Raw genomic sequence first — 18,643 nt, 5'->3', positions numbered from 1 at the left:
CGGGGCATGTTGCCACAGTGATCCCCTATTAGAACTGATATTATATTCTTTTCAGAAGTTATTAATTATGAATTTGTTTTAATTATGCAAAATTATACTAGACGTGTGAAATTAATTTGGGGAAAAATAAATACTCTGAACTCCAGGTGGATTTACACAAACTGAAGTAGTCAGAAAGCGTAAGGTTGTGCCTGCTCTCGCCTACTGAAGTACAACAATAAGGACAAAGCCACTGACACACACGTGAGCATGTCGACTCCTCTAAGGGTGCTTTCACATCTCTAGTTCGGTTCATTTGGTCCGAACCAACGGCAAACAATTATACATCGTTTCATTTTTCTGCTTTTTTGGTTCCTTGATGGAACCAAACCTGGTCTGAACCAGTTGAAACGAACCAAAATGCAGGCGCGTGACAACATTTACATCACTCATTGGCCATGGCGTATTTCCTAAACTGCTTTTCGATTGGTCAGAATTTAGGGTTCATTTGGTCAGGTGTGAAAGCAGCAATCGCTCTCGGCTGCACCCCAAAAGCGGACCAAACAAGCGCACCGAGACCTCTGTACTCCCAACTGTACTGTGTACGCTTTCAAATGAACTCTGGAGCGGTTCGTTTTTTGGTGAGAATGTGATCTGACCTCGAACAGAATCCACTGCAAAAGTACTGATCATTTCTGGACTAAACCAGCTGCTGTAGTTAGCTGCGCTGACATTATGAGCATAAACTGAATATATGAAATTGAATGTCTGAATCATGCCAGGGAGACATAAAATTCAATTTAAAACTACTTAATTGAGTCACTTAATGTGATGTATTCATTCCATGATGGTGACGTTACATTATTCAATTGCGTTAAACAAACATCATTTGTTTATGTGGGACCGACGTACACCATTAAATAATGTAAATCCAACGCACTTTTTTTTCATTGTATTTGTCAATGTGTGTATATCCACTTACACACAGTTGTGACTTCCCTTGGTTTTGTTTCTTTTTTTTTTTTTTTTAACCAACAAATGTATTGTGTATCTGCTGTATTGTGTATTTTGTTTTATCTCATGCGAGAGGTGAGGAGAGCGCTCGAGACAGCGGCATGAGTTACAGGTGAAACTTCACCCTCCTGTGTTTGTTTTAAGTATTGCGTATGAGAAGGGCTCTGATGTGGGCATTAATAATGCATACACAGTGCCTTAAACTCTGTAGATGTAGTTTACTTTATTTGTTGGCTGTCAGAATTCATATGTGTGCATCTATTGGTTCTGTTTTTTGTGTTGTTGTTTTTTTTTAATCTGAAGAGAAATTTATATTATTGGAGCATCAGAGATATATTTTTTTAATTATTATTGTTGACCAATTAAACTGCAGAAAGGGGAACGTTGATGTCATAACCTGCCAACAAGAGATGTCTTGGTTCATTTAATCTCAAAGGGAAAAAAATAAATTATATTTTGCTTTGTAAAAAAAAAAAATCCATCCATTTGTCCATGTTTTGGGGGTGAAACATTTATTTTTTTTGTATGCGTTTGTGATTCTTTCAGTTTTGCATAGAGTAAAACTTTTTGCCATTTTTACAGGATCAGTGTTAATGTTGAGGAGAACTGTAAATCTGTGGTGTGTGACTAGATTTAAGAAAAGGGTGAAGAGGTTTACAGTTCCTTCAGCTGCCGCAGAGCCGAGGCGAGGTGAACTCTGCCCTCTCGCTGAGTGTTACGCGTGATCTCGTTGACCTTCAGAGGACTCAGATTCAGATCAAAGATGAGGCTGTAGTTCAGGATCAGGCGTTTGGCTTGATCTCTGTCCACATAACCTAAAAAACAGTTGAAAACATCATCATTTCAGTTTAGGAAGATCTATCGCTTCTTAGTCCATAACAGTTTTAAATTGTGTTAAAGAAGCAATATATGGTGTCGCTGTGTTTGGGCTTTTCATGCTTGAATGTAGACTGGACAAACTCAGCCTGATCTGCCGGTGATGTGATTTTGCCCTGCAGCTCAGTCTGGAAACCTGTACGTTCATTTCTACTGCTTCTGGTACACTTCTGCAGGAACCAATCACAGATTGGCTTATTCACCTGACGCAATATTGGCAGGTTTAACAATATGACTGATAAAGATGCGATGGGTCGTTGCCCGTTGATCACGCCTCTTGTGGTCTGGTTGGTAGAAGGACTATCCAGTTGCGTACAGAGTCCTTTGAATAATGCTCGTTGATCACGCCTCTTGTGCAGTAGAAAATACAGAGCAGAATCTAGTGGTGGGCGATCCTATACCTAATGCATATAGGGGTCCGTATTACTGATACCAATGATACTTTTTCCTTTAAAGGGGGGGTGAAACACTCAGTTTCAGTCAGTGTCATGTCAATCTTGAGTACCTATAGAGTAACATTGCATCCTGCATATCTCCGAAAAGTCTTTTTTTTTTATAATTATATAAGAAAGATGCGCTGTTCCGAGTCTTTCCGAAAAAAGCAGAGCGGGTGGGGGCGTGTCGTGTGAGCGGAGCTAAATAATGACGTGTGCGCGCTGCTGCTATTGTGTTGAGTCGAGTGCGTCATCCCTAACAGCGGGAAAAAAACTTTATTCAAAATAAAAATATGGCTTTTAATCAGATACAGCCATACATCTATGATCCGGAATCAGACCCAGAGGCTGCAGTTGAACAGGAGCAGCAGCAAAAACGACTAGAGCAGGACGTCTCTGTGGTACACTAACTATATAATATGCTTAGCGGCTTGTGTTATTTACATATTTATACTTGAATTATATCGTCGTATTTGTGTCTTTGAAGGTGTACATGTGGGAAGTGCAGTTGTGCACGTGTGTTTGTGTGTTTACGCATGGTTTGTGTAGACAGTAAGCGGACCGGTTTTGCACAGCAGGATTAGTTAGTGTTTAGCGTTACATTGAAAGACACGGAATAGTAGCACATTTGAATGAAGAAGCGTGCTTATTTAGTTCAACATATTTCCCCACTCTTTGTGTATTGTTGTTTGGAGTGCTTTTACAATACACAAACAAAGTTACACATATAGTGGCCAGCTAAACAAATGTACACGCACTACACATCGCATGCTCCATTGATCAATTAACTATACGTGATCATGTTTGGGCTACTTGATGAGCATAGGGAAAGACACAGACATTTGAAGCAGTCTCACTCTCCGCCTGCGGTTCTAACGTTGGGACCTTTATCGTTGGGACTGCTCCATCATTCAGCATTAGGCGATCGGGAAAATCCTGTGTCGAGCTGGGCCTTGTTTATGAAACAGTCGGCACCGAAATGCAGCGAACAGATATAAACATTCGCGCAACTCAGTTGCTGATCCGGAAAAGCAAATTACATCCACTGTTGCCTTAACGCGGGGTTTTTGGGGAATCTGTGCAGGACTGTCTTGGTCTGGCAACCAAAAACGCACTTTTTTGGTGACATTGTTATGTGCACATCACCTGTCCAGCATCCTACGAGCCAGCGCTTTGATGGGCGTAGCCTGTTGCTTTCGCTCTCTCCCTCGCTCTCTCTCACGCGCTTCCGGTAGAATTGTCCGTAAGGCCCATATAAGGAAATTCCGCCCCCATTAACGTCAAAGGGGACGCATGATCTCAAAAAACTTGCCGAAACTTATGACTAACCGGAAGTAGTATTTTTGACAAAGAAATACTCCCACCAAACGTCCACCTTAACTTTTGAAACTTTGTCTATGTTTAGGATGGGATTCCAAGTCTTTAACAGTGTAAAAAGATCAGTATGCATGAAACAGCATTTCACCCCCCCTTTAAAAACAACAACAACCTTTTGTGTAGGGGAGAGCAGTATGCAGCGTTTGCTCAGGATTGTAGAGGTAGAAGACATGAGCAAAGTATAATGAATGTAGAGGAGAGATGTTTAAATTAAAATATCAATTCAATTGCAACTGTATTGATCCGATACCAACATTGGCATTGATACTAGCGATTTTTAGATCGATCCGGCTACTCCTAGCAGAATCCCCAGACCAATGTTTCAAGCTTTGTTTGCTCTGAAACGCATTACTCTTCTCATATTCTCCATTGTTGTGGCTCCTCTCTTCAGTCTGTCAGTAACGCTCTGTTTAGTTCCCGTCTCACTGAAGCCCCTCCTTCTGAAAAGCACAGTGTGTTCTGATTGGTCGACTGGAACAGTGTACTGTGATTGGTCAAGCGCTTTGCGTGTGTTTGGGAAATACAAACAAAAATCAAGTCCCTTACCATAACTGGAGTTTCAACACACTACTAACAAACTCAACCAGGCCCGCCCCTTTATTCTGTGCATTCATTATTTAAATGAGGAATATTGTGACATGTTAGTTCCCAGAAGAAAACTCAAGACTAATGGAGGTGTTTTAGGGAGTTTAGACACATTGGCATTGATATAAAGAGAATATGGGGATCTGTTCATGCTCAAACAGCAACACTACACACTAAAGAAAGGTTAACGTGTAATAAAAAAAAACATACTGTATTTCTGTGATGGGTTTTCTACCTGTATTTTTGGTGTCACACATTTGTAAGGCCATCTCCATCTTCTGGAACCTCTGAAGCCACGTTTCTCTTTTGTCTGCGCACACACTGATCACTGATTCCAGGTCAGTGCTGGCCACTGATGCATCCCAGATCTCTGTCTAAAGGAGATCATGTTCAAAATATCGTATTTTTTATTTTTAACTGCTGAAAAGATACTATTCTTTTATCAGGCTGATTGACAGACCTCCACACTCGGCTGTTTGTCCTCTGGCACAGCTCTCAGTATGAACTGCAGCAGGTCTTTATAGTTCACCTGCAGAGTGTGATGAACACAGTCAAACACTTTTACATGAAATAAAGACACACTCCAATGCAAAACTATACATGCTTAACTCTTGAGCCTTGAGAATCCCTCAATTTTTCATTTTGGAAAACTTTAATTTAAAGCCATTATTATTTTACAAGGTCAAAAATTTAACTCGTGAATTCGTTTTCTTTTTTCTTTTCTTTTTTTGACATTTTCGTATATTTGTCAATTTCATCTTAGTATTAATTTAATACAAAAATATAATTTTTTTTTCTTTTTTATACAAACCCGATTCTAAAAGATTGGCACTGTACAAATTGTGAATAAAAACAGAATGCAATGATGTAGAAGTTTCAAATTTCTATATTTTATTCAGAATGCAACATAAATGACATATCAAATATTTAAGCTGAGAAAATGTATAATTTTAGGTGAAAATAAGTTGATTTTAAATTTCATGGCATCAACACATCTCAAATAAGTTGGGACAAGGCCATGTTTACCTCTGTGTAGCATCCCCTCTTCTTTTTATAACCGTCTGCAAACGTCTCGAGACTGAGGAGACAAGCTGCTCAAGTTTAGGAATAGGAATGTTGTCCCATTCTTGTCTAATACAGGCTTCTAGTTGCTCAACTGTCTTAGGTCTTCTTTGTCACATCTTCCTCTTTATGATGCGCCAAATGTTTTCTATGGGTGAAAGATCTGGACTAGAGGTCTTCATGGGGCACCCGAGACCCATTGACCCGGGACCCGTACGGGTTCGGGTCTATATTTTAAATGGTCAGCCAGGTCCGGGTCGGGTCCCAATCTATTACTTCGGGTCCCGGGTCTGTTAGCCTATGTAATATGTCAATCAGACTCGGAGAACACCTGGCTGCGAGAGTCGGCAACTTTAAACATTGCCACAGTCCATTTGAAATGAGCCTTGGCCCAGAGAAACGGCTGCGCTTCTGATACATGTTTAGATATGGCTTCTTTTTTGACCTATAGAGTTTTAGTCGGCAACGGCGAATGGCACGGTGGATTGTGTTCATCGACAATGTTTTCTGGAAGTATTTCTGAGCCCATGTTGTGTTTTCCATTACAGTATCATTCCTGTATGTGATGCAGTGCCGTCTAAGGGTCCGACGATCACGGGCATCCAGTATGGTTTTCCGGCCTTCACCCTTACACACAGAGATTGTTCCAGATTCTGTGAATCTTTGGATGATATTATGCACTCTAGATGATGATAACTTCAAACTCTTTGCATTTTTTTCTCTGAGAAACTCCTTTCTGATATTGCTCCACTATTTTTCGCCGCTGCATTGGGGGAATTGGTGATCCTCTGCCCATCTTAACTTCTGAGAGACACTGCCACTCTGAGAGGCTCTTTTTATACCCAATCATGTTTCCAATTGACCTAATAAGTTGTAAATTGGTCCTCCATTTGTTCCTTACATGTACCTTTATCTTTTCCGGCCTCTTATTGATACCTGTCCCAATTTTTTTGGAATGTGTAGCTCTCATCAAAAGAAAAAAGTTTGTGTGTGGGTGTGTTGTTTATCATTTTTAATTTTTATCTTAATTTGTTTATATGAGATTCACTTAGTTCTCCATATTGGAACTTTTATTTAAACACCTATAGGGTTAAAAGGAAAACTGGGTAAGTCTCCTAAAACATATTCAGGATGTGTCTAAAGAAAAAAATCTAACGAAAAAAAATACTTTGTCATATGAATAAACAAACAAACAAATTATTCATGAAAATGATCAAAGGTGTGTAGAGTGAGGTGTATATGAACTGAGAATGATAAATTCATGAATACAGCATGTTTAGAATTGAATTGACGGGATGAATGCAAATACCATTGGAACTTACAGTGACCAGCTGCATAACAATATTTGCTGTAACTCCATCAAGGATCTGATGATGACTGACTCACCTGCTCCGGGTCACTGGTGTTCCTGAAGGATTTGAACACACAGGCCAGTGTGCTGAGCTTCAGAGGGATCTTCAGTCTGAGGAAGAGGTATGTAAGTTCTAACTGATGGAGGGTTCCTGACTGGGACGGGTCGAGTGATGTCACTTCCTCCTCAATGCTCTGGAATGTTTGTGGTTCCCAATCCTTCAGTTCCTCTGAGACAGATGAGAAGAGGAAGCACTCTGGGCCTGATTTATCTGGCTCCTCTGTCTGGACATGTCAAAAAAAGATCAAACATTTTGGTTTTAGAGTTTTTATTTCTATTTTAGAATACACTAAAATTATTAAAAACATTTTTTTTTTGTGTGTGTGTGAAATAAATTAATAGCTTCATTCAACAAAGATGCATTAAATTGTTCAGAAGTGACAGTAAAGACCTTCATAACATTACAAAATATGTTTCAAACGAAATGCTGAAAGAATCCTGAAAACAAAGCTATATCATGTTTCAAAATCCTCATATCACAATTATTTCTGAAGGATTATGTGACATTGAAGACTGGAGTAATGATGCTGAAAATTCAGCTTTGATCACAGGAATAAATTAGACTTTAACATGCATTATATTGCCAAACGTTTTGGGACGCCTGCTTTTACATGCTCATGAACTTAAATGCCATCCCATTCTTACTCCGTTGGGTTGAGTTGGCCCACCCTTTGATGCTATAGCGGCTCCAACTCTTCTGGGAAGGCTTTCCACAAGGTTTAGGAGTGTGTTTATGGTAATTTTTGACCATTCTTCTAGAAGCGCATTTGTGAGGTCAGGTGCTTTGCATTGCACTTGCTGATGTAAGTCTTGGATGAGCTGCTCAGCCATGGAAACCCATTCCATAAAGCTCTCTACACACTGATCTTGAGCTCATCTGAAGGCCACAGAAGTTTGGATGTCTGTTGTTATTGACTCTGAAAGTTGGCGACTTCTGCTCACTGACCCTCAGCATGCGCTGACCCCGCTCTGTGATTTTTATGTTGTCTGTCACTTTGTGGCTGAGTGAATGTTGTTCCCAGTTGCTTCCACTTTGTTATAATCCTACTAACAGTTGAGCTATTTAGTAGTGAGTACATTTCATGAATGGACTTATTGCATGGGTGTCAACCTATCACGGCCCCACGCTTGAGTTCACTGAGCTCCTGAGAGCGACCTATTCTTTCACTAATGTGTGTAGAAGCGTCTGCATGCCTAGTGTTTGATTTATACACCTGTGGCCATGAAGTGAGTGAACACCTGAATTCAGTGATTTGGAGGGGCGTCCCAATACTTTTGGCTATATAGTGTATATTCACATAGAAAACAGCTATTTTAAATTGTAATATTTCACAATATTAATTTTTTTTACTGTATTTTTTATCAAATAAATGCAGCCTTGGTGAGCAGAAGAGACTTCATTCAAAAACATAAAAAGTACCGACCTCAAATCTCTGATCAGTAGTGTGCATATATACTTACGAGTTCATTGAAGATCGCATGATATCTCACCTCTTCTCCTGTAATATGAGGGATTTGAAGCTGTTTTGAAGAACTCAGGTTGGTTGTGGACTTCAGATGTATGTAGGAGCGCGAGCGATCTCCACATGGTGCCGTCACACACCGTCTGTCTGGGACCTGGATCATTACCATAGCATTAGCATCCTGCCATCTTCAACAGCATCTTTATTCTAGAGGACTTTTCCTCTAGTGAACAATTGTAAGAGGTTTCAGGACCCTGTACAGTGCTATTATTTTGATTGGTCTGTATTTACTGTACCATGGACAGTGCAACCAAGATGACACCAAGATGTCATCAAAAAAAAAAAAAAAACTGGCACACTGCAACACAGGTCACGGTTTAAAATTATTTTAAGGTAAAGATTTGGATGTTGACTGCATTGTAAATACAAGATTAAAGGGTTAATTCAGCGATAAGCATATGGCTTTGTATCAGTAGAAACCCTGGAGTATATTCGAATGATTGTGCTTCCCCCCCCTCATATCCCCCAGAGACAAGAGATTTATGCATTTTATTTCTGTAAAAATTCCTCCCATGACGTAATATCGTCAATGTGCGCCATCGGAGGAATTGTTGGCCAGAGGCTAAAGCAGGGGTGTCCAAACTCAGTCTTGGAGGGCCACTGTCCAGCAGAGTTTAGCTCCAACTTGCCTCAACAAACCTGTCTGGAAGCTTCTAGTATGGCAAGAAAGACCTTGATTAGCTGGTTCAGGTGTGTTTATTTTGGTTTGGAGCTAAACTCTGCAGGACAGTGGCCCTCCAGGAGCGTGATTGGACACCCCTGGGCTAAAGACTATAGCCAGCAGAGGGAGCCATTTTCGCATGTTTTACACTCGCGTCGCGCGTGGGGGATGATGGGAGATCACACTTGCAGCTGCAGCCTCAGGCATTCATGTTTAAACGGTGCGGCCAGCAGAGCAAAGTAAGTCTTTCAACTTCTCAAACTAATTCCTATGAAAGTTAAGCTTTCAAAGGCATGAACTGAAAACGGAGCAGACTGAACATGCGCTGTGAATCTATCCCGCGGACACGAATACCTCAGCTCTCATCACGAGCTCATCCATGACTGTCAATATATCTGACTCCTGCAGCGTTTTGGGCTGTGAGATTCCCTCAGCGGCTAAATCACATATTTAACATACATGTTCAGTTTTTAATTGTAGTGTCTGTTCTCAAACTGAACTGATTTTATTAAGATGAACGCGGTCGCGGTGGGAAAGTTATCAGTGATTTAGTAATCTAGTAGCGGTGGCTTTAGCAATGGCCTCGTATATAGGCAGCGAAGCATTCTGGGAATTGTTGTCTTTCATCCCCATGGGTGTTTGAAAAACTGTTGCCAAACATATAACATGCTAGAAACATAAAGATCACTGCAAAAATTATCCAATCATTAACTCTTAAGCATTTGCAAATTTAAATCCAAACACTTTTTTGTTGGCCAGGCAGTGTATAATGAAATTCGGTGTTTAAGCTGATCTTTTTCAGTACCTGTCTGAGGGCATCTAACAGGCTTTCTGGTCCCAGAGGCTCCAGATCGTGAGACGCTGGTTTTCTGCTCAAATCTCCATCTGTGTCTTTAAGAGGAGGACTGTTCCTGTCCTCTGAGCTGTTGCTTATCTCTGGGTGATCTGTGGGACTATAATAACAGTTTCAAACTTATATATTATATAACTCTGTTCAAGCTTTTACCTGTTTATCATTAGCATTATTATTATCATCATTATCAAAGCTCATCTTGGCTTGATTAATCTCAGTTTCTGAAATTTTACAATTTTACAAAAACAATGAATAATAATAATAATCATCATCAGAATATATGAATCAATATAATCATCTTGATTATTGTTAATCTTAAATTACATTTTTAATCATTTTAATGTATTATTATTATTGTTATTAATAATAATAATACAAATAAATGTCATGTTGATTATTATTATTATTAATCATAACAAATATATTTTTATTTATTTATATATAATTATGCTGATTATTATTGCTGTTATTAACCATAAAAATTACATTTATTTAATTATATGTATAATTATTTATTTATTTTTATCTATCTATCTATCTATCTATCTATCTATCTATCTATCTATCTATCTATCTATCTATCTATCTATCTAATCGTACTGTGCAAAAGTTTTAGGCAGGTGTGAAAAAATTATGTAAAGTAAGAATGCTTTTAAAATAGACATGTTAATAGTTTATATTTATCAATTAACAAAATGCAAAGTGAGTGAACAGAAGAAAAATCTACATCAAATCTATATTTGCGTGACCACCCTTTGCCTTCAAAACGGCATCAATTCTTCACTTGCACAAAGTCAGGGATTTTGTAGGCATATAGTCTGGTGTATGATTATACAATACCAAACAGGTGATAATGATCATCAAATCAATATGTAGGTTAAAACCCAATCAATAACTGAAACAGCTGTGTAGGAGGAATACAACTGGGTGAGGAACAGCCAGACTCCGCTAACAAGGTGAGCTCCAGGTCAAAGGTCATACACCATGGCAAGACTGAGCACAGCAACAAGACACAAGGTAGTTATACTGCATCAGCAAGGTCTCTCAGGCAGACAGGGGTTTCCAGATGTGCTGTCCAAGCTCTTTTGAAGAAGCACAGAGAAACGGGCAACGTTGAGGACTGTCGACGCAGTGGTCAGCTGAGGAAACTTACTGCAGTAGACGAAAGACACACCATGTTTACTTCCCTTCACAATCAGAAGATGTCCAGCTGAGCAATCAGTACAGAATTGGCAGAAAACACTGAACCTTGGGACACCCATCTACTGTCTGGAGAAGTCTGGTCAGAAGTGGCCTTCATGGAAGACTTGCGGCCAAAAAGCCACACCTCCGACGTGGACACAAGGCCAAGGGACTCAACTATGCACGAAAACACAGGAACTGAGGTGCAGAAAAATGGCACAGGTGCTCTGGACTGATGAGTCAATGTTTGAAATGAAGGCAGTTTTGCCAAAGGGCTGGAGAGCGGTGCACGGATGAGTGTCTACAGACAACAGTGAAGCATGGTGGAGGTTCCTTGCAAGTTTGGGGCTGCATTTTTGCAAATGGAGTTGGGGATTTGGTCAGAATTATTGGTCTCCTCAATGCTGAGAAGTACATGCAGATATTTATCATCATGCAACACCATCAGGGAGGCATCTGATTGGCCCCAAATTTATTCTTCAGCATGACAACGACCCCAAGCATACAGCGAAAGTCATTAAGATCTATCTTTAGCATAAAGAAGAACAAGGAGCCCTGGAAGTGACGATATGTCCCCCACAAAGCCCTGATCTCAACATCATCGAGTCTGTACATTTACATTTACATTTATGCATTTGGCAGACGCTTTTATCCAAAGCGACTTACATTGCATTCAAGGTACACATTTTTTTTCCCATTATTGTCAGTTCTTTTGTCAGTTATTGTCAGAATAACTGACAAATAACTGACATAAATTGTCAGTTATTGTCAGAGTCTGTCTGGGGTCACATGAGGAGAGAGAAGCAAAATCCACAGAAGAACTTTGTCGTTATGTTTGGGCCAACCGACCTGCTGAGTTCCTTCAAAAACTGTGCAAGTGTACAGAAGAATTGATGCCGTTTTGAAGGCAAAGGCTGGTCACGCAAATATAGATTTGATGTAGATTTTTCTTCTGTTCACTCACTTTGCATTTTGTTAATTGATAAATATAAACTATTGTAAGGGTGGATCGCCTACAGTGGTTCTGACTGCAGGGTTGCCGAACGACTAAAGAAACGTTATCAGCGTGATGGTAGAAAATTGTACATTTCTTGTCTATAACCACCTACTGCAACTTATACCAACGACGGAAATAAGCGCAGTTACAATAGCAAAATATGTGGGAGAGCGTTGCTTTAATGGGACTATATTGTATTGCAATAGGGAGCACTTCAAAGTCAATACCAAACCAAAACTAGTTAGCAAATCATTTATAATTGAAAGCATTTAATGACAAAATCCGGTTATGGTTACACCTAAAATAGTTACAAAATAGATGAATGAGATGATAAAACTTATACCATTAATCGTACCCAGCATATATAGAATGTTACCTGAGAGATAGGGAGAGACAGAGAGAGATAGAAAGAGAGAGAGCAAAGAGAAGAGCCAAAGAAGGCCCTAGAAGAGACAGCCAGAGAAAAAGACAGCGTCAGAGGAAAGAGACCCCCAGAGAAAAAGAGAGACCGTCGGAGGAAGAAGACCCAGAGAAAAGACCTTCAGAGGAAGAAGACCTCGAGCAACAGTTGTAATCTTCTTTTATACATCCCTTGACCATGTGACTGAAACCCTGAGACATTCAAACTGACCAGTCAGACCAGACTTCCCCCACTGTACTACAGGTGTGGCACCATTTGGCTTACAGGCCCTAAACATCTCTTTGTCTTTAGGAATCCCAAACAGCCCCACTGATAAGAGAGAGGGGGGTGAAACACAGTAAAACAAACGTCTTTGTTCAAAGAAAAATATCAAAATATCTTTGATTATTTTGGATTCTTTCACTATTTACATGTCTATTTTTGAAAGCATTCTTACTTTTGCACAGTACTACATGTGTATATATACTGTATGTCTCTCTCTCTCGCTCTCTCTCTCTCTCTCTCTCTCTCTCTCTCTCTCTCTCTCTCTCTCTCTCTCTCGCTCTCTATAAATATATATATATATATATATATATATATATATATATATATATATATATATATATATATATATATATAATATACAGTATATATGATTTTACACTTGTAGTTATGTGGAATAAATAAATTATTCTTTAAAGAATAAAGCCCAAATTTACCTTCTGCTCCCTTCTATGAAATACCTAATTTGTTTCCCACCAACAATCTTCACCATCAGCTGTGGCCTGCTGGTCTTCCCTGTGGTTTTCCGTCCATCCATGATGTGGGAAGCTCCTGCAGAGAAGATAATGAGGCACGGGTAAATCGCTGCCATTTGTAGCTAAATACTATCTGCACACTTAAAACATGTCTAAATGTCACCGCCTCACGTGACAGGTTATCAAACCTCAGAAGTGCCGTCACTCTCCTGAGGCATTCATCTGCGGCTTTAAAGATTATGAATCTATAAATACTTCAGTGATGTATGTCATGTTTGCGTTTGAATGCTGAAAGGAAAACATTTACTTACCCACTATCCCTGGATCTGTGCTTTTTGTGTTTTTCAGATCTATAAGCGCCCTCGTCCTGATCTCAGATGTGTAGGTGAGGTTAGGAACAGCAGGATCCTGAAGTAAGAGCACAGCCTGTTCTCTCTCGGGTTCTCTGGACTCCAGAGGTGAGCTCCACAGTGCCATGGTTACCCCACAGACGCTTCCAGTACATACACAGATAAGAGTGATTTATTACAGTCAGCCTCTGAAGGAGAGCCATGCGGCCTGACTACACGACGAGAAGGTGAATGCGCTTTAGAAGCCTATAATGGTCTTTTACCTAGCTAAAGATAAATGGCTTTATTTTTATTATTTAATTATTTTAGTAGTTTTTTTGTGTTTAAGTTTGTCCTGCACTATTTGTGCTGTTTTATATATGTTTTATAATAAACAACAAAAACAATATATTTCAACTGTAAATGAAATTTAATTGTTTTATTATTATTTATTTTTTTGACACCATATATGCTGTGGACAATAGTATTAAATAAATTAAAATATATATATAAAACTATTATTTTATTTGTCCTGCACCATTTATGCTGTGGGGATTTTTTTTTATTTTTTATTAATTAATTAATTAAATAAATAAAAATTATATTCTTTATTTTGCATAAGCTGTAAATGTAATAAAATGTATTTAAATTTAATTATAAAAAAAATTTAATTTAATTTTGTTTTGTTTTATTATTTATTGTGTGTTGTTCCTGCACCATTTATAATGTGGACAATAATATTAAATAAAAAATAACAATAAAGCTATTTATTTTTTTGTCCTGCTCCTGCACAATTTGTGCTGTGGACATAAATAAATAAATAAATAAATAAATAAATAAATAAATATTCTTTATTTTATTTTGCAAAAGCTGTAAATTGAATTGAATTTTTGTTTTATTTTATTATATAGTGTTGTTGTTTTTCCTGCACCATTTATGCTTTGGACAATAATATTAAATAAAATATAATATTTTCTGTGCAACTGTACATTGCAAAATAATAAATGTTTTTTAATTATTGTTAAAACGTCTGCCAATATGCTAACTCTGATGTAGTCAATAGCTTGAAATGAAATAATTTATAATAATGTAATACATATAACAATAATAATATTATGTTCATAGTCTTTTATGATTGAGTTGTTTTAGATGCCAAGGCCAGTAATATGGACTGCCACCTCCAGGAGGCAGACGATCACCGGAAGTAGCGTCTCATTCCCAAACCGAGCCCTGACAGTCCCATTCAGGTCAAGGTGATATCAGTTATTAGCAGCACAAAGCTCATATTTTAGTTTTTTTTTTTTAAATGTTTTTCAGTTCCACAGTAGAGGTAGTCTTCCAGCCAGTGTTCCTGTCTGGCTGATCCTATCGTATCCGTTCCATCGGGGTGTAATGATTTAATCTCTCAGAATAAATTACTGGTCTGTAGTTTATTTGATGGCAGTAAAGCTGCTAATAGAATCTTAGCTCTAGAATAGAATATAGAATAATAGAATCTTTTTTGATAAGCTACGGAGAGACACGGACTGGATGAATTGGCTACTCATGGAAGACCTCAGACCAGCTGGTTAGTCTTGAGTGGTTTTGACTGGACTTTCAGTGGTCACATCATGAAAGGGCGGCACGTGTTGGATGAAGAACACGAGTGTAATAAGCGCTGGTTCCTTCATTTGTTTGATTTGTGTAAATGAAGGCGTGAAAGTGGCTTGTGGAAATGGCTGGTATTGAGGAGCATATCAGTAGTCTCGGCACACCCCAGTGTTTCTGCCTTTCTAAACAGCTTAACATGGTTGAAGTGTGAAAGTCAGAAGGATAATTCTGATCTTAATGATCAAAATGCAATCCAGCCGGCGGAGGCTCGGACTCCCTCCACGAGGCAGATTGAACAGCCCCCAAACCTCAAAGGAGCGTAAAATCACAGCGCTAACACACACGGACCACTCCGAACTTCAGAGGCAGGCAACGAGAGGAAAAACGCCAAAGGGAAGATGAAAGAGGGAAAGTTAGTGGAGGTGTGGCTGGAGATCTGAGGTGAGCTCCACTGAGGCTCTGGGGATCCTGAATGAACGTGTGAAGATTCCGATTGGAATTCTGTCATGATTTGGAATCAAATAACAAATCCTCTTAGAATGAAATAAGATCCAACTGGATAAACTGAAATTACTAGGCTACAGCATTTTTCTCGTGAACAATCTTTTCCAAGCCTCACTTGTTGTAATGAATAATGAATAAAGAAAATGAACAGTCCTTCTGGATCTGTTCCAAATTACTGTGAGCAAAATCCAGAAGAATTTCAAATAGAGTTTCTGAATATACGGTGGAATGTGGAAGTGGTGTTGTGTAATGCCTGGCTCACACTACAGGAGTTTTAGGCCGATTTATGCCCGATGTTTTTTTTTTTAAATTTATTTATTTTCCTCCCCAGACTCTGAGAATTTTTTTTTTTTTTTCAGGACTCGATCGGTTCCGATGTTCGGCGCAGATTATCTGGTAATGTGAGGTGTTCACAGATCAAATCTTGTACCTCCCGATCTGCTCTCACGCAAATCGGGCTCGCCCCGATCATATCAGACATGTCTGATATTTATCGGGAAGAGTAAGATTGTAATAACGTCAGTACTGTCACAATAGCCAATAGGAAACAAGTTTACGACGAGACGGACATTTCGAAATGGCGACCGTGATTTGAGCATAGACAGTAAAAGAAATGGACAGAGCGGTCCCATTGACTTCTACGGCGTTAAGTGATGTCAGTATAGGAGCACTCACTTCCTGATGGCTGAGCGAACTGCGCAGGCTCAGACTGAGCTTGACGACGTAGTTGTGACGTGAGCCTCCTGTCTGACAGCTGTAGGTCTTCTAGTAGTTGTGGAAAGTGAAATCTGAATCACGTTGTTTAAATATTTTGTCCCGTTGCTTTTGGCTCACTATGGGCTTCTCCCCATTCTTCTCCCTTGACTTTATCAGACTTTATGTCTCCACGTCCCCCCGACTGTCTCATAGACAGTAAAAGATTGCCTGCGAGCGTCTCCTCAGGTCTATACGGTAATTTCTCAACTGTGCGACAGAGTCGCGTTGGTTATGACGCAATCGTTAGCCTATTTTTACAAAAACAGCTTCTACGGGGCGATAGTGTAAGATACAAGGTAACGGAGCCTTTTATGCATTGTCGTGTTTCTTTAGAAATAAACAATGGACAAATGGAGTCTTTAAACGTCTCAGATGTAAAGTTATTCACTGTCAAAGTGACTCAAACATGAATGGGAGTCAATGGGATGCTAACAGCAGGTGATGGCTTGAGAGAGAGAGAGAGAGAGAGAATATCAGCATTTCTTGTTTTTCATTTGACAGCACAAATCTACACTGTAACAGTGACGATCACTTTTGAACTAGGCAGCCGTAAACATTCTAGCACACTAGTGTGACCTAGTGTTGGTGCAGTGTTCGCCTAAAATACTCAGAAATAAGAAAACAATAAATGACAGTCGTCTGAACGTTCTTTCAATTTTATTCTCGGTCACACGCGTAATAACCAGCCTGAAAACCTCGCTACACTCCAGTACAATAAGTGCGCATGCACTAGTGATGTTACGTTCGTGAATGAATCGTTCTTTTTGAACGAATCTTTTAGGTGAACGAATCGTTCTTTGTTCACGTAGTCTATTGACTCGTGTTTCTCGTTCACTGAAATTCCTCCCTCCACCGCAGCGTGGCGCTATTAGCAGCGAGCGCATGCGCAGCTCTGTCGACTGTTTCATTCTGTCAAAGAATGACAGAACCTCAAGGCGATAGCGTTCGAGTATGAGATGTGACGGAGCATGTGATTTGTTGAATTCAGTGAACGAATACGCCCTTTACTGACCGAGAGGCTTTGAGTCTGACTCTGAACGAGAAATGTCGTTTGTGAACGAATTGGTAGGCTACATGTCGTTCGTTCGTGAACGAAATGAACCAGTTGTTGAAGGATACTGATAGCGAACAGCTTGGCTCGTGTAGGTGACATATTTGCAGCAAAGAAAGAAATGTACACTTTACCACTGTAATGAAAACAGCGTAATAATGCAGGTTGATGGTTAAATGATTACTAAAGAGTAAAGTGTTTGTATTTTTTTTAATGTTTGAACCGTTTTCTTCATTATGTTTGAGTCATGTCATGCACTTCTCTAAAAACTGTAAAACAAATAAAAAATGTGACAGTGGCCTGTTTAAAAGATCTCGTGTGTCACGTCAGTAAACAGCATTCTGAGCTACTGAACGAACTTCACTGACCGAGTTGCTGTTTTGAGTCTGAACGAGAGAGAGAGAGATCTAGTTCGTGAACGAAATGAACCAGCTCTGAACGAGAGAGAGAGAGATCTAGTTCGTGAACGAACTAGGCTACCTCGGTCATTTAGCATGTGTGTCAGTCTCGTTCAGCAATCAGCGGAAAGGGGATGCAAAGCACAGTTATAGACAAACCTCATGTTTATAACCCCATGTTTACCATAATCCCATATGAATGTCTAAATGTCTGACCAAACAATTAAATGTTAATCATGCAAGAAAACATGCTTTGGTCATCTGAACCACTTATTTAGACTTATTTTATTTAATGAGTAGATTATGTACATTTTAATAAATCCAAATCATTTTTTTTGTAAGTAAATATGTTCGTTGACTTAAGACATTACACATAAAACACTCTTTTTCGTCACCTGCGGTCATATTTATGTAATATTTTTTAAAAAAAATTACTGAACGAATCAATGAACGAATCTGAACGAATCATTTTGGTGAACGAACTGAAAATGAATGACTCTCTTAAAAGAATCAAAATTTCCACCACTAGCATGCTCTACCTCTTTACGGCAAGCCCCGAGGTGAAAAATACATTGCAAACACACACACAAGGAGTGCCAGAACGACAGGATCAAATAAGGTTAATAAAATTACCTCCATTTCTCGCTGAAGAACTGACAATCCACGTTGAGCCCGTCTCCCCAACCATTTTCTAATCCACACTGGTTTATTCTTACGCTTTTGTTTTTTTTCCACAACAAATGATCATTATTGATACAGCAAGTTGTCATGTTACAGTAGTAGGCTGATCCATTTTGTTTTCCCGCTTACGATCTGCTGCGTAGATCACGTGACACACTTTCTCTGGCACGATAATCTTAATTATATTTTGTAGTGTGTGATGCTCCTCGATTTTCAAATCTT

General features: G+C 39.2%; 1 protein-coding gene across 1 annotated transcript; it reads right to left on the bottom strand.

Annotated features, from left to right (window-relative positions):
* Nucleotides 1-1,446: 1,446 nt before the first annotated feature.
* Nucleotides 1,447-12,652, bottom strand: LOC137079145 (uncharacterized protein C1orf87 homolog). The gene is made up of 9 exons (XM_067447110.1): nt 12,586-12,652; nt 11,024-11,134; nt 10,672-10,768; nt 9,728-9,875; nt 8,230-8,355; nt 6,714-6,962; nt 4,726-4,794; nt 4,501-4,639; nt 1,447-1,808 (listed from the first exon to the last, which is right to left on the bottom strand). Exons 1-9 carry the CDS (start codon nt 12,650-12,652, stop codon nt 1,648-1,650), a joined length of 1,167 nt encoding a protein of 388 aa, XP_067303211.1. The 3' UTR covers nt 1,447-1,647.
* Between the last annotated feature and the right edge of the window lie 5,991 nt (nt 12,653-18,643).

The sequence above is a fragment of the Pseudorasbora parva genome, chromosome 6, assembly GCF_024679245.1.
Source record: "Pseudorasbora parva isolate DD20220531a chromosome 6, ASM2467924v1, whole genome shotgun sequence".
In the NCBI taxonomy this organism is placed as follows: domain Eukaryota; kingdom Metazoa; phylum Chordata; class Actinopteri; order Cypriniformes; family Gobionidae; genus Pseudorasbora; species Pseudorasbora parva.
This window is presented reverse-complemented; position numbering and strand designations above follow the sequence as displayed.

Coding starts and splice junctions, on each gene's coding strand:
- LOC137079145 (XM_067447110.1), bottom strand. CDS start 12,652: ATGTTTAGGGCCTGTAAGCCAAATGGTGCCACACCTGTAGTACAGTGG. Junction 10,769..11,023: donor CAGTAGATGGGTGTCCCAAG/GTTCAGTGTTTT, acceptor TGCTGTGCTCAG/TCTTGCCATGGTGTATGACC. Junction 4,795..6,713: donor ACACCAGTGACCCGGAGCAG/GTGAGTCAGTCA, acceptor CACACTCTGCAG/GTGAACTATAAAGACCTGCT.